Here is a 15,637-nt window from a genome sequence, read left to right as displayed (position 1 = left end):
TAAAAACAAAACAAAAAAACAAGCCAGTTGTGAGCTTAGCTCCTCACAGCCTGCCTGGGGCACAATCAGTGTCGCAGCCCTCTGCACAGAGCGGGCGCGGTCCGCACCTCCCCTGAACACTGCGGAGCAACAGGACGCCTGGCAGGCGAGTCTGTCAGAGGCTCAGAGCGCAGGACCACGGGGGAGAAGACAGTGGGCAGGACCAGGGCCAGGGCCAGGGCCCGGCCACAGCTGCAGGCCAGGGCCACTCGCCACCCCGCATCCGCTGGGATGCGACAGCCACACAGGCACCAGAGGACTTGGCAGGAGGAGAGGGTGCTAGAAGCAGCAGAAACCCTGAAGGCTGTGTCACCAGCAGTGTGGGGAGACGCCCAGCGAAATGTTTGAATCCACCTCCCCCCGGGACCCACCGGGGACACTTGGGCTTGCTGCGCCTCGGTAGAGGACAGGAAACGCAGCCACCAGTCCTTTCCTGCAAGCACCCAACTCCGGGCATGCGGTGTGGAGACGCGGCGCGGATTGGCGGCGGGGTTCAGGTCGAAATGTTTGAATCCACCCCTCCCCGGGACCCACCGGGGACACTTGGGCTTGCTGCGCCTCGGTAGAGGACAGGAAACGCAGCCACCAGTCCTTTCCTGCAAGCACCCAACTCCGGGCATGCGGTGTGGAGACGCGGCGCGGATTGGCGGCGCGGATTTCAGGGAGCTCGCAGCAATCCGAAGTGGTCACGTTTAGGGGCCAGGGGACAGCAAGTCTTTCGGGTCAGCGCCAACAGGTGCAGAACAGAGCTCGGACCAAAACCCCGGGGCTTCTCCTCGCCGTGGGGTGGCCGCCCCGCTTCCTGTTGGTCTTGGCTAAACTCGTGCCTTCCCCTCACGTATCTGTGCTGGGAACAGGAATCTAGGGATAGTCCGGCGGAGGAAAGCAGCTGGGGCCTGTGAAAATATTTCCCAAGGCCAGCGAGTGCGTGGGGGCCCCTGGTCCCCATCTGTGGCCCCGGGAGCCTGCCTGGGCCTGCTGGGCTGTTCTGCCTTGTTCCCTGCTTCCCGCCCGGAGAGGGCTTTGTGCTGAGTGCCAGGGTTCAGAGGGTATTTGGTTTCTCTCACCTCTTCATCCTCAAAATGTGGGCTATGGCCGAGTGCCACGGGCAGCATGGGGAGTTGTGAGAAACGGAGACTCCAAGGCTGGATTTTTAAAAAGATTAAAAAAAAAAAAAATTAGGCGAGGCACTGAGCACTCTAGGAGGCTGAGGCAGGAGGACTGAAAGCTGGAGCCCAGCCCAGGCAACTTAGCAAATCAGATTTTGTTTCAGATGAAAAGGGGCTGGGGTGTAACTCAGCGTGAGGGCCCTCGGTTTAACCCCCGGTTCTAGGCCGTGGGGAGCCCCATCAGCTTCCTGGGTATATGCGCCAGCAGCTCAGGGGCACCATGGCTTTTTAAACCCGCTGCTCCCCAGGCCTGTCCTTGGGGCTTGGAGCACAGATGCACACGTCTCCCCGACAGGTTCCAGGTGTGTAGCTGTAGCGTGGGCGCCCCGTCCTTCTGCCTGGGCAGCTGTGGTGTTTTCAGCCCTTGTGGCCCTCTGCCTCCCCCGGCCCCTCATTTTTAGCTTGCTGGTTTTTCCTTTAAAAAATCCTTCTCTAGGGCTGGGGATTTAGCTCAGTGTTTCTACCGCCTGCCTCATGAGCGCAAGGACCTGAGTTCGATCTCTGGTTAAAAAAAAAAAAAAAAATCCTTCTCTGGAACACATTCAGAGTCCACAGGGAAAGTTCTGGAGCGGAGTCTGTCACCTGGACAACACCCCCATTCTTCTGACGACCTTGAGAAGCCCCAAGCCCTCTCCTTGTGCCCGGCGCTCTGTCGGCTGTGTCCCTAGAAACCTCCTGTGGAGTTGTTCCCACTTCCTAATCTACAGCCTACCCCAAGTCACACTTGTGTCACTGCCTGCTGTGTTTTGTTCCATTTCTGTAGGGTTTCTCCTACTGCCTGTGAAGAGTACACAGATGTGTGTAGTTTACAAATCTAAAGCAAGTGCCCCTGTGCCCCACTCAGTTAAGAAACAGAAACTTTCCAGCACTCAAGAGCACACTCGGGTGTGGTGGCGCACGCCTATAATCCCAGCACTCGGGAGGCTGAGGCAGGAGGATCGCTGTGAGTTCAAGGCCAGCCTGGGCTACATAGTGAGACCCTGTCTCAAAAAGCAAATAAAGAAACAAGAGCACACGCTCATTCTTCAGTTCCTCATCCAAAATTATACTATCGCAATTTTTAAGCCAGACTCAGTGGCAAGTGTCTATCATTCCTACGCTGGGGAGACTGAGGCAGGAGGGTCACTGTGAGTTTGAGGCCAGCCTGGGCTATGTCAAGAGTTCAATGTGTTCAAGACCTGACTGAACTACATAGTGAGAAGACCCTGTCTCAACAAACAAACAAATAAAAAACAGTAAAGAAAAACACTCTCAACTCCTACAGTTACTTTTATAATTCATCAGCTTTTCTGTGTGATTTTACCTTTCCATACACGCTGAGAAAAAGTGTAGCCTCCTCTGTGGCACATCTGCTGTGGGGGGCACTGACATTGCGTGGCTGCATTGTGCTCACTCATTGTGCAGAGACCACCAATTTTAGGAATCCTAGGAATTTGGGAACTTTCAGTACAAAATGCTGTGCACTTCTGCCGTGGGCTGTGGAGACTTGGGAGAGTGTGGCTGATTTTCCCACCTACTGGGGATCGGCATCCAGGCCCGGGTGCTGAGTTTTATCAAACAGGAATCAAAGCAGTCACTCTTCTGCTCGAGACCCCAGAGTGGCAGCTCCAGGCCATCCTAGGAGATAAAGCCTTCATGGTGGCCTGTAAGGGTCTGGGGACGCTGTTCTAAGACGTCCCCTGGGCCCACTCTCTACTCCTCCTTTTGTTCTTTAGCTCGCTCCTGCCCCAGGGCCTTTGCACTGTGGCCCCCTCTGCCAGGAGCCCTGCTCCTCACAGCCCCTTCCTCTGGGTCCCTGCTCGGAGTCTCCTTCTCCCCCAGAGGGGTCTAAACCTACATGATCCGGCAGCCTCCCCATCTTATTACTTCCTGTTGACCCCCACCAGGCCAGCCCTGGTCTCAGGAAACCACAAAGCCCCATCAGACAGTCGCTGTCCTGGGCCAGTGACCCCACCCTGCAGGCCCTTGCTGCAGCCTCCCTTGTGGCCTCCGTGCACGGCCTCCTGGGTGAGGCCCATGCTGAGCCTCCCGCTGGGGCTGCACCCACCCTGCACCCAGCGGCCCTGGTCCTCCTCACTGTGCTCTGCTGCCATCACCGCTCCAGCACTTTCTTCTAACATCCCATAGCGGCGTGGATGGCGGTGCTCAAAGGGCAGGACGCCCACTCCAGGGATTCGACCTGATCGGGAAGAGGGTCTGTGCGGGTGGAGGTAAAGACCTCAAGATGAGAGCAGCCCGGGTTAGGGAGGGCATGAGATCCAGCAACAGGGAGAAGACAACATGAGACAGAGGAGAAAAGACCCTGATGGGAAGCTGGAGACAGACTGGATGTGCTACAAGCCACACAATGGCAGGAGCGCCAGCAACCACCAGGAGCCAAGAGGCAGGCAGGGAGCACACGAACATCCGTCAGAGCCTGCGGAAGGAACTCACTCTGCCAACACCCTGACTTAGCTCTCCTGGCCCTCAGGACTGGCAGAGAATAAGTTTCTTTTGTCACAAGCCGCCAGTGACAGTGATGTTATAGCATGGAATTAGAGATTTACTTATTACTGCGTATTAATGACACACAGGGTCATTCTGCTCACGAAGTGTTTCAAATACCAGCGCCTGCCGCCCACTGGCGCCAAGCCTAGCTCCTAGCTGGTTTTCCTCGAGAAGCCAACATCCAGTGAGCACTGGCTGAAGAATTCTGAAGTAAGTATTCCCGTCACACGCACGAGCGGGTCCTCACCAGGAGAAGGGTGCGGGCGGCAGAGTCCTGCGGCCGCGGGATGTGCGGGTCAGCTGTGGGCTCCGCCCCGAGACCCCCAGAGCAGGCCGAGCTGAGCTCAGCGGAAGGACTCGGGGTCTGCGGCCGCCACGCCCTGACTGCATCCGCCAGCCCTTCGGGCAGTGCCCGGAAGTGGTGCCTGCTCGGTGTGACCCAGGCCTCAGCAAGGGAGAATGTGGCTGTGGGAGTCAGGAGGCCACAGTGCAAGGATCGCTGCGAGTGAGAGTCCGAGCTGCAGGACCGGGGCGGGACTCTCCCGGGAATCGGCTCCACCCTTACCGAGTTAGGGGCCCAAAGCTGGGGTGAGAAGGGCAGAACACAGGCGCAGGGGATACAAAACCAGGGCCCGTGGTGGTGCTGATGAGGGTCCCCACCCGCATATGCCTGGTCACAGAAGCCATGTCCTGGGTGACCTGGGGCTGCTCTTTTCCCATCCTCCAATCCGGCTCGCCCCTGTCTACCTGTCCTTTCCTTTAACCTGGGCTCATCTGGGGGTGGATTTGACTTAGGAGGTGGAGTAATCACTCGTCAAAGTACTTAAAGCCTTCATGGAATATGATCAGGGATCAAACTTTTTAAACAGGTCAGCCAGATGTGGTGGCGCACACCTGTCATCCCAGCACTTGGGAGGCTGAGGCGGGAGGATCCCTGCGAGTTTGAGGTCAGCCTGGGCTGCAGAGTGAGAGCCTGTCTCACACACACACAAAGGTTAATCATTTATGGGCTTAGAAACCCTGTGGGAGGCTTTCACAGAAGATGTTATATAAGACCAAGAGTCTCTTGTGACCATTGATGGGACACAAAAAGAGACGGCCTCAGACTGTCCTGGGTCAGGCCCTGGCTGGCTCTGGGTGACAGGAGCCCTGCAGGGGAGACTTTCTAATGTCAAACACCGGCCAGCCCTGGCACTGACCCTGCAGCCTGGGTGGCAGCGTGTGGCCCTGGGTGGGAGGGTGAACCTGGGCAGGGCGGCCCTGGAGGCAGGGTCACTGCCCGCCACCTCCAGCGCCCAGCCCTGTCCTGCCTTCCCAAGCGGTGATTACTAAGCCCAGCAGCAGCCACGGCCGGGCCAAGGCCATGGTGAAGGTCCTGGCAGCTGCCCTTAGGTCCAGAGGCCACTGAGCACACGGACAGTGGGAGGCAGAGTAGGACAAACCTTCCAGGCCCTCCCCCTGCCGACGGCGCGTTGGACAGGCCGAGGGTCACAGGTGCTGCCAGGGCTCCAGGCGGAGCAGCCGAGTCTGCACCACGGCCTGCCCTGAGCTCCTCAGAACCCCTCGGAGCCCCGGTGCCCTCATGCTCCGGTCAGAAGGCATCCTGACCAACAGCCAGCAGCCAGCGCACATAGTGCAGGAGCAGAGCAAGCGACACAGTGGTATTCACAGTGCACAGAGGCCGACGAGGCCCTGGACAAATTCAACTCCATCACACAAGACGGGGTCGCACCGTGTGGCCAGGCCCGGCCTGAAACTCTCCGCCTCCCTCATGGCTGGAGCTACAGGTGCATGCCAATCCATTTAACATTTTTATAGAAACTATTAGTGAACTAGGAATAGAAAAGAGCTGCCTGAATCTGGTACCAAAGATTGCAAGCATCGTTCTCATGGTTAAAGTATTTAGGGTTCCCCAGATACGGGGCAAGGCCTGAACGTCCTCTGCTACTGCTTCTGACGCTGGGCTGGAAATCCCAGCCCAAGAAAGACAGAAGGAAGGGCTCGGCCTCTCGATCCGGAACCAGGGCTCTGGGCCACTTGGGGCTGGAAGACACTGCTGAGAGCCGGAAGAGGAATGGTCTTTCCGCCACGCAGCACAGGAAGCGGGGAAACCAGCAAAGACCGACGGTGGAGTGCAGCAGAGCGAGCCCAGTGGTGCTTACTTATTACTTATTACCACCGCCACTCACCTGGTAATGAGGAGCAGACTTGGGTGGAAGGTCAAACTCATGAACGCTGGAACAAGCATGCGCCCTGGGTCTGAGCCGTCAGATGAACTGGTGCAGGGCTGCTTTTGACGTCTACTAGTTAGAGGTAGCTGTGGCTTGGCCGTGTGAGGCTGCAGCCTGAAATGCTGAGCAGGGCTTGTGATTTCTCCTCCATTGAACAGACTCTTGATGACGAATGAGTATTGAAAGGGTGCTAGAAGCTGGGCATGGTGGTGCACGCCTATAATTTCAGTACTTGGGAGGCTGAGGCAGGAGAGTCACTGTGAGTTCAAGGCCAGCCTGAAATATGTAGTAAGACCCTAACCCCCCTTGCCCCAAATTAGCAAGCATGCTAGGGCCATCTGCCTCTGTCCCTGTCCGCCCAGGCCTGATGGGACCACCTGCACCCCTCTCCTCGCTTGCACAGGAGCAGACCTGCCTGGTGCTGGGGTCACCATCCCAGGGCCCCCGCTCCACAAACCAGGCGGGAGGACACCCCAGCCTCCTCACTCTGCTCTGGCCCTTTCTCCTCTCCAACTCCTTGGTGCCCGTGACTCCGAACCAAAGCCATCTCCGACTTGGGGGCAGTATCACGAACACAGCGGGACCAGGAGGACCCCTGCATGGTACGTGGTGCCGGTGAGCTCGGTGGGGTAAACTGAGGCACCAAAGCTCCGGACAGGCATGGGCTGAGGGCAGGAACAGGAGCACAGGTCCGGGCAGGACTTCCTTCCCTGAGAAACGATCTGCGTACAAACCCTGCAGGCTGCATCTTGGAGAACCGGACTTGGACTTGTCAGTGAGATTGTCATGAGGTTTGGCCAGGCCCCTGCCCCGCCTGGAGTCCTGGTTTAGTCCGCTGTGGCTTTCTCTCTCCAGTTTGAACCCAGGGCCTTCACCCTGAGCTATATCCGGAGCCTGCTTTGCTATTCAGTCATTTTTGAGATGGAGTCTCACCAAGTTGCCCAGGCAGGACTTGAACTTGTGACTCTCCTGCCTCAGCCTCCCAAACTGCTGGGATCACAGGCATGCGCCACGCCTGGCTTCTCATGCTTTTAAAAGACAAGTGAGGGTTGGGCTGGGGATGTAGCCCAGTGGTTTCTCCACCTGCCTCGCAAACACGACGACGATGAACAGACGGGTTGGGCCTGCTATTTCTTACACGGGGAGCCCTGCCGGCCTCCAGAACTTACGTTTCTTTTCCAAGAGATCATGAAAATCCATTCATATGCCGTTAATCTTAGAGTAGGTCTGTTGTTACTTTTAACATTTCTAAAGGATGCTCATACTCAATTCCGCTTTGTCTAACTGCAGGGGTTTATTAACCTGTAGGAGAGGAAGCCACACTGCACACATGGGAGAACTTCACAGCTCTGTTCATTCTTGCTGGGGAGCTGGTGACCTGGGGTGCACGATGCAGGGTCCCCTCCAAGGCGAGGTTGCAGGCTTTCTTTGGGTGTCACTTTTCCCTCAGGAAATATCGCAACACTTTCTTCTGAGTGGTGCTGAGAATTGTTTTAAGTAGTTGTCCAAATAGCTGTAAATACCATCGTCCAAACAGGAACAGGAGCGGCCTGGCTCTTCTCTCGGAAAGGGTAACCCAGGTCCCGCCCGGGCACGAACTGCGGAACACAGGAATTGACACAGGAGCGCAAGCAGAGAGTGCGCCGGAGCCCGGAGACCCGACGTTGTCTCTAGAGCACCAGGCCCTGCAAAGCAGACACCCGAGTCCTTTTCAGTTAGAGATCGGAGGCAACGGCGCCAAGCTTTCTCAAAGAGAATCACGTTTAATGTAGGGCACTGCTGAGTTTTATAGACGGAAGCAAACGATCTTTTAAACATTTAACACAGCCTCAAAATGAAACGGTACAGGAGAAAAATAAACACCCAAATGTTAAGGGATCGGAACAAAGCTGTACGTTTTGTTCAGTCGGAACCTAGCGGGGCCTTCACTCCTGAGTGACAGGAAGCCCTGCGCAGTCCGCAGACACCACAGGGGCCCGTGTCAGCCCCCGGAGAGAAACCCCGAAGCTAGGAAGCCACGGGAGGAAACAGGAATCGAAGACGGCATTTGCTGAGGGGACAAGTTAGAAATGGACGGCAGAACCGCAAGTGCTCAGGAGAGTCATCTGTGCCGACGCAACACGTTCAACTCTGAGGTCAAGGTTTTCAGACATACTCCGGAATTTACTATCAAACAAGCAGCACACACTCCACAGGGCATCAAACTTGCTGCTGAGACCAAGCTGACCTTCTCCTGCGGAGTACAGGTCTCCAGGGTGCTTCCCGCCTGCCCGCTGCCCCCGAGGACCGGGTCCGCAGGGACGGCTGGGACCTCAGGTGGGCACGGGGTCCAGCCAGACCCGAGGCAGAGCCTCCCGGCACCGCTGTGACCAGAGACAGACAAGGAACGGCAGGTGGACAGCGCTGGCCTCTCGCTGGATTCATGTTTTATCACTGCTCCTTCCAGTTTACCGTGCAACCCATCAGAAACGTAACGCGCTCAACCTTCGTATTAAAAACCTGAGTAAAAACGGGACTTACGCTTTGTTCAGGAAACGCTTTGGGAAGATCTAGGTAGGGAGTGAGCGACTTCCCTTGGGCTTTGGGTGGGCCGCGATGCACTTGCTCCGAAGTGTGAAAAATGACCAGATGTCAGCCAGGGAGAAGGGAGAGTTCTGCCCTCGAGGCACAGTGAGTTCAGCTTTGTTTCTTCAACCTTAGGCCTAATTACTGCACCAAACAGCCCCATTTCCAACCATCTCCGAGCTCAAGTGGAAGTTTAAAAGTTTAGTAAGTTTGAGAAGAGTTCTTGCTTAGCTGGAAAAGCGTGCTCTGGGGACAGGTGTAAAGAAGTCCAGACGCTTCCGAAACGGAGAAGAGCCAGTGGGTCTGGGCTTCCCGCCACAGGCGGCCAGCACCGTGCTCCTCAGAGAGACAGAGGAGGGGACCCGATCCCCACCTCCCTGCTGCTCACTTCTGGTAACCGGTGAAAAGGCTGCTGTGACCCACAGTAGTCACATTTTCAATGAACTCACAGTTTTTAATCGTCAAATGGGGCACTGGCTTCAGCATGAAAAATAAGGTTTGTAGGAAGCATCTTCAAGCACTCTAGTATTTATTTTAACCTCTGGGGAATGCACAAGCACAGGTATTGTTAACTCTCTCTATTCTAATGGCAAAGAGACCCTTCCCTCTCTAAGTGCCCTGTATCTTAAGATTCCTCACTACCCCGGATGGAAGGACGGACAGACGGATGGACAGACAGACGGATGGATGCGGCAGAGATGGGCTGGCGACAACGGCAGGGACCGCTGCCTTTTCTTCTCTTCTGACAACTGAGAACAGAACTCGAGTTCTGTTTTGTTTTGTTTTTGAGACAGGGTCTCACTGTGTAGTTGAGACTGACCTGGAACTATGTAGCCCAGGCTGGTCTGGAACTCACAGCGATCCTCCTGCCTCAGCCTCCCGAGTTCTGCCCCACAGGGAATTACAGGCGTGCGCCACCACGCCTGGTTAGGAAGTCAAGTTCTAAATGTGGAAGCAAAGTCTAAATACTGCAGGAGTAAGGAGGAAGAGTATGACAGAACACCGGAGGTGGGAGGCAGTGTCCAGGGCGTCTTCTGTTTCTAATCTTCAGATTCATACCTGGGGGTAACAATCGGCATCACGATGAGGTGGTCGTGGTGGCCACGGTCACAGCCTGACGAGTGACTCACCAGCAACTGTGGGCCATCCCCACCCAAAACAGACCGCACGGTGCCCTCACGGCAGCGACCAGAGGACGGGGCAGCAACAGACTTGGGCAGCTGGTGTGACGCCCCAGGACAAGGTGACTTCTGCTGCACCCGAAGCGCCCCTGCCCACAGCCGGCCCCTGGGGCACGCAAGCTCGGGCGGGGACAGACACCCTGCCGCGGGACCCCAGCCTACCTCGCCAGCCGCCTCCGCAGCTCTTTGATTTGGTCGTTCTTCTTGGTGAGCATCTCTTTCAGGTTCCGGTAGGCCGCCGTTTGCTGAAATTTCTTCTCCAGTTCCTGCTCAGAGAAAGATGCCAGCCGTTACCAAGCAACAGTCAAGGCAAATGTGATGGACACGCTACTGCCTCTCAAGTTTACGGATGGTTCACTGCTACTACTCGCTAACTTCCCTGCAAGACATACTTTCATAAAATTAAGTCTACTTAAATGGAAAAATATCATTTCAAGTGAGAAGCCAGTGAAACAGTAATATCTCCCCAGGTACAATACTAACGACTCAAGCAGAGTAAAGCCTAGACCTGGGAGGTCAGTTTGCAACAGAAACTGATTTCCAAGTCAATGAGCACAGTCTTCTTCCAAGTCCCAAAGTAGAGTCAGGAGCGACACTGAAATCACACATTGGCCCCGTAGGCTTTGAAGTCTCAGCCCTACAGGAACAAGCTCGCTCGCCATGGGTTTTTGCGTAAATTATAAAAAAGGGATAGGAATCTCAAGAGAAAGGGCCGCCCACCCCTCGGCCTGGGCGCGGCTCTCGGGTTACCGAGGCCCTGACCTTCTCCGCCAGGCCCAGCTGCCCCTGCACCCGGAGCAGCTCATGCTTGGCCGTGGCCAGGTGCTCCTCCAGGGACTTCTCGCTCTCCGTCTTGTCACGCAGCGTCTTCTCAAACTCGCTCTTCAGAGCCGCCACCGTGATTTCCAAGTCGCTCAAGTCTTGTGCTTTTATTGAGTCCTGTGGGATGCAAACAGGACCGTAATTACCTGCTGGCCCACTGGGGAATGACACCAGGATGGTAACCCCCGTCCAGGGAGCTGTGTACAGTTCTGCCTAGTTTATCTGTGGCCTGAGATTTCCCTCCAGATCTTGGGTTTTGACTGATAAAATTCAGGACAGAAAAAAAGATTCGTATTGCTAAGACAAGAAAATGGTCTATAATTGCTAAATATGTAGATGGGACAGCCTTTTTCAACAAAAATTCCTACTCATACTTTTTGTATTTTAGAGACAGGGTCTCACGAGGTAGTTCCGGCTGGTCTCAAACTTGCAAAGATCCTCCTGCCTCAGCCTCCTGAGTACTGGTATTACAGGTGTGCGCCACCACACCCAGCCCTGCTCATCTTTGAAGTTTAGTCTTTAAAAAGCCTTATTTCATTGTAATTAATAAAAGCACGTGTCTGCTCTGCTTTTGTGCCCCAGATCTTGAAGGAACTAACAGATGCTTGGAAACAGTGGTTACAGTCAACCTAAAGAATCACTGAGCACATCAAATATGTATTTTTCAAATATGAAATATATTCATTTAGAACAAAATTAAAAAACTATAGGGGATACAGTGAAACACCTGGAAGTTTTCAGAAGAATTTGGCATTTTGCACTTAGGCTTCAGTGGTGAATCCACACAGACGGCTGTCAGAGGCCCCGAGAGGCAGCTGGGATCCAGCGTATCTCTGAGGCACCCTGGCTTCAGGCCGTCTGAGGGTACCGGGGCAAACAGCTAACGATCCCTAGAGCCTTCTCTGCTGATCTTCTGGACCCAGGCTCCCTCCCCAGCACAGGATGTGAGCCACAGGAGCCCCATGGCTGTGTGCGGCTCCTGGAGACCCTGGAGCACTCTCTAGATAATCGAGTCTGCTAGGATTCTAGGTAACGAAAACAACACATCCTCATGAGGCCTGGGTTTACAAGGTGCGGAGGCTGCACTGCCCACCCGGGGTCGGGGTTCCGAAAGGGCCAGCGCCCTCCTAGCGCCTCAACGCCTCATCGTGCAGGCGGCCCGACAGCGGCGCCTCCCCCGTGCCCGCTTCTCCTAACTGGAGTTTCTTTTTAGATGTTTAATCAAACGGCATGGTGAGTATCACGGGGAACTCTGTCTGTGAGAGGCGATGTCCCCTCCCCTGTAACTAACGCAGCGTGGGTCCGGCAGCTCTTCCCGGGCAGAAGGAAACGCACTGGCCGTGGCTGTCAGCAGGGGAGCTGCTCTCTAGGGCGGCTGTCCGAGCACCACGGGACTTTATACTAAAACCGTGGAGCTCATTGCCCGGCTCTTCTTTTCACTGTTGGTTTTCGGGGACAGGGTCTCACTACATAGCCCAGAATGGCCTTGAGCTCCGGGAGAGCCTCTCGTGTGCTAGACCGCTAGACCGTAGGCGGGTGCCGCCACGCCCAGCTCCAGCTCTAACTTGCTAGTGTATGTTTGTGATACCCAATCGTCACGCTGGTTTGGGAGAACTGGGACGCAGACACAGTTTCCTGGTCCTTTTGATCCTTTTACTTCCCTGCCCCTTCCTCTAAAAGTCTGCCTCCCTGTTTCCTTTGTATCACTCTTCAATTTCGGTATCCAAAAATCTTAAAACTAAAATGGAAGCTAAGCCCCAAGTGACTTTTAAACAAATTCATCAACTGAAAATGTTTGTGGCTGTACTTTTGACAATTTAGAGAGCTGTTCTGGAAGGCCCAGCTTTCTAGCTTATAAATCTATGGTTCCTGGTGTACAGCAGACCCTCAAGTCAGCCTGACAGAAAAACCCCTTGGGTTATGACTGGAATTTTAGTTTTAACTTGCGACCAAGGTCTTGAGTCACGACCCGCATGCTGCCCCTGTGTGCTCCCCGAGGGTCTCGGATACAGATCTACCCCTTACAGAGCTCTGGAAGGAACGTGACTGCATCCTTTCCTGTGGGGTCCACCGAGAAAGCCTGGGCCAGGGTCTCTCCAAGGACCCTGAGCTCTGCCCGTACACCGGAGAGAGACTCGGAAGGCCGTGCAGAGAAGCCTGAGCCTCAACCAGTCAACCTGAGTTACAACCAGCCCTGGGGAACAAACTAAGTTCGTAAGTCAGGGGTCCACTGTATTTGAAAATCGTACATATTTTCCTCTTTGCGTCACATAAGATAGATCCTCCTAATTGAAAGAGGCCCACAGAGGAAACAATGCAATGTCTGAGATTCGTGTCCAGAAGACACGGAGGAAGAAGCTGAAGGAGGTGGAGGCAAAGCCAGACTGGCCAGGTGGAGGATGGGGGCCCCAAAGGGACCCTGTACCGGCCTCTCCACCCTGCTCTGTTTATGATTTTCATAGAAAAAGTTCAACAAAGTCCAATGGAAGCAGACTTTGGGTCTGCTGAGTAGACACTGACAATACAACCCCCGGAAAAGCTGCAGGAGACCGGCCTGCCTCAGCTTCCTGGGTCCCTTCCATTAAGAGGCCTTCGTTAAGAACAAGCCTGGCTCATCTCATCATACTACTCAGGGCGCGGGGCACAGGGGAGTGTGATGACTCCATGTGTCACTCATCCGGGACAATCCTCCGCAGTGTTCACCACCGTGCAGCCCGGATGTGATTCCGGTTAGCTAAAAGCCTGTCCCTTTGCATTTCTCCACCGTGACTGCACGTCAAAGGGAACAGGGCAAGGCCCCGCATATTCCAACCCATGCCCAGACAAGCCTCTGCCTGCATGCGGGTCCTCCCTGGCCTCTGTGCTCAGGGCCCGGGCACTGTGCGGGGACTGCTGGGTGGGAACGGTGGACAGCGGCGCAGACCAAGTCTCACCCCTGTGACCTTATTATCATCATTGTTATTTTTTGGTACCGGGCTCGAGCTCAGGACCTTGTGCTCGCGAGGCCGGTGGCGGCACCACGGAGCTAAAGCTCCAGCCTTAACCAGCCGTAACCTTATTCTATTTAGAAAAGACAAGATGGAAACAGGTTCACCTCTCGCTTCCCCTTGTCCAGCTGTAAATCCTGCAGTGCTCGTTCCAGCTTTGCCTTCTCGTCCAAGGCGTTTGTAGCCTACAAGAACCAGGCGGAAGAAAGCGGCAGGCGTTCAGGGCCTGCTCTGCTGGCGGCTCGGAGTTTGTTACAGGGCATCTCACTCACCTGTGTTTCAACTGCCTTCAGTCTTGACTTCAGTTTCTCATTCTCTTCTTGAAGTCTTAAAATTTCCTTTGTGAGTAAATTCAAGATTTATTATTTTAACCAAAATATTTTTAGTGCTTGAAATTATGACTTGATTCACTTACAGTGTAACAGGAGTCATGCGATGGTTCAAAGCCCACACACCTGGGTTACTGGCAATGCCCCAGGCGCGCCCAGCCCACCGCCTCACACCCGGGCTGGCTTTGGCTCGAGCCTCCAGCTCCTGCTCCCCGCCTCGCACACCGGCCCTTCGGCCCTGCCAGCTGTTTTCGAGCCCCCAAATGGTTCTGACCCAGCTGAGACCCCACAGCCTCGCTTTCCACAGCTCTCACCCGAGAGCCACCAGTTCAATCTTCTCTCCCACCAGGCTCACTGTACCTAGGGTGGGGCTGAGAACTAAAGCCTGTGTTTAAATTCTTAAAAAGTTTCCTAAGACACACACTGCCACGAATGCCCCTCGAACTCCTGCTCAAACACACTCGTCCCGTCGTTGTCCCCACTTCCTGCAGCAGCTCTGGCGTCCTCTTTCCTGAGGGCCTTTAGTTGTGCTGTCCTGGCTCCTCGATGTCCCGAATCGATTCAAAACGACCTTTCACGGTCATCCTGACTTTGGAGAAGGACCAGGAGTCACACGGTGCCAGGTCCGGTGACTCCGGAGGATGAGGACACAGCGCCATGTTTTTAAGAGCTGCCTCTCTGTTGGCGCTTGGCAGTGGCAGTCACCGCAGTTTTGGTCACAGCTTGTAAAGACACTCGGGAAAGAGGACTGCAGAGCTGTCGCAGAGAGCGGCGAGGACGATGCTATCAATACGTCTGAAGAGGAGAGGAGGATCTGAGGGGATTCGTGGCCACGTGTCTCTGACGTGACAGAATTTAGAAAGCAAGGTAAACGTCCACTGTGTCCTCTGGTTGCCCCTTCCCTATCCACTAGCATCTCCCCACTGACCACTCTGCGCCCTGCCCTTCGTGGGACGGCGTCCCTGCCAGGCTGGTGCGTCTGCTGGCACTGGCTGCCCCTCGTGGGCCGCGCGCCCCGTCCCTGTTCCCAGAACATCAGCTCCCTTCCTGGTGAAACCCTCAGGTGTCTGAGGCAGGGACCAGGTGCTACCCAGCCTTCCCTCCCTACCGAGATCTGTGCAAGAATACGGGAGTCATAAAAGTAACGATAGATGGATAACTTTTACAGACTTATGAAAAGCTCATTCTTATGGCTCTGACTTTAATAAAATCTGGCCAGAACCCTACGGCTTCCCTTCCCCTGGGTCAGGAAGGCCAGCGCGCCCTCTGCTGGCCACCGGGCACCATTGAGACTCCGGGGACCAAAGCCGGACTCAACTCCTCCCCAGGGTCCTTCAAGCCACAGGAGGCCAGAACCAGCGCTCTCCAAGGGAAGCCCACCCGCACTGCACCTTGTTCAGGAGCTCAGCTGTTCCACCTTCGTTCAGAGGAACAAGTTTCGGCTTGGCAGTGTCTATGATGGGCTGAGACAAAATAAAGAAACCAGTGCAGTCAGCGCCGAGCAGCAGAGCTTTTCACGTGGTGGGCGCTGCCGCCTGGCCAGGGCGATGGACCGGGCTCCCTCTCGGCCGTCCCGGGCCCAGGGCACCAGGCTCCCACCTGTCTGTCCCCAGGCCCAGTGCGTCCTGGCTCCTGTGCCCGACGCAGACTAAAGCTAAGGTGAGACCCACCTGGCCCGCGCCTTCTAAAAACAGATGGAAGGAAAAAGGTGGGGAGGGACGGGGGGGCGCTTGAGGCAGCCACAACAGAGACCCCTATATCCAGGCCTGGAGTTTTCACCTGCGGGCGCTGAAAGATTTCTGCAGGACCTCGGACTGCAAAGGCTAA

The 15,637-nt window shown here is 55.3% G+C and overlaps 1 protein-coding gene across 6 annotated transcripts in view; it reads right to left on the bottom strand.

Annotated features, from left to right (window-relative positions):
• Positions 1 to 15,637, bottom strand: part of Lztfl1 (leucine zipper transcription factor like 1) — a 28,251-nt gene that overhangs the window by 6,767 nt on the left and 5,847 nt on the right. For 2 of the 6 annotated variants that reach the window (XM_010624389.3, XM_010624391.3), the window contains exons 5-10: positions 15,202 to 15,273; positions 13,754 to 13,819; positions 13,589 to 13,666; positions 10,435 to 10,611; positions 9,835 to 9,938; positions 7,208 to 7,611 (exon numbers count right to left, since the gene is read on the bottom strand). In XM_010624389.3, the coding sequence (XP_010622691.1) occupies positions 7,362 to 7,611; positions 9,835 to 9,938; positions 10,435 to 10,611; positions 13,589 to 13,666; positions 13,754 to 13,819; positions 15,202 to 15,273 (747 nt within the window). In that variant the 3' untranslated portion in view covers positions 7,208 to 7,361. Of the gene's footprint in view, positions 1 to 1,106; positions 1,185 to 7,207; positions 7,612 to 9,354; positions 9,551 to 9,834; positions 9,939 to 10,434; positions 10,612 to 13,588; positions 13,667 to 13,753; positions 13,820 to 15,201; positions 15,274 to 15,637 lie in introns of those variants that run through there. The other 4 variants (XM_010624393.3, XM_010624392.3, XM_010624394.3 and 1 more) reach the window with 4 other exon arrangements.

Source organism: Fukomys damarensis, unplaced genomic scaffold, assembly GCF_012274545.1.
Source record: "Fukomys damarensis isolate Sample0158 unplaced genomic scaffold, DMR_v1.0_HiC HiC_scaffold_12, whole genome shotgun sequence".
In the NCBI taxonomy this organism is placed as follows: Eukaryota; Metazoa; Chordata; class Mammalia; order Rodentia; family Bathyergidae; genus Fukomys; species Fukomys damarensis.
This window is presented reverse-complemented; position numbering and strand designations above follow the sequence as displayed.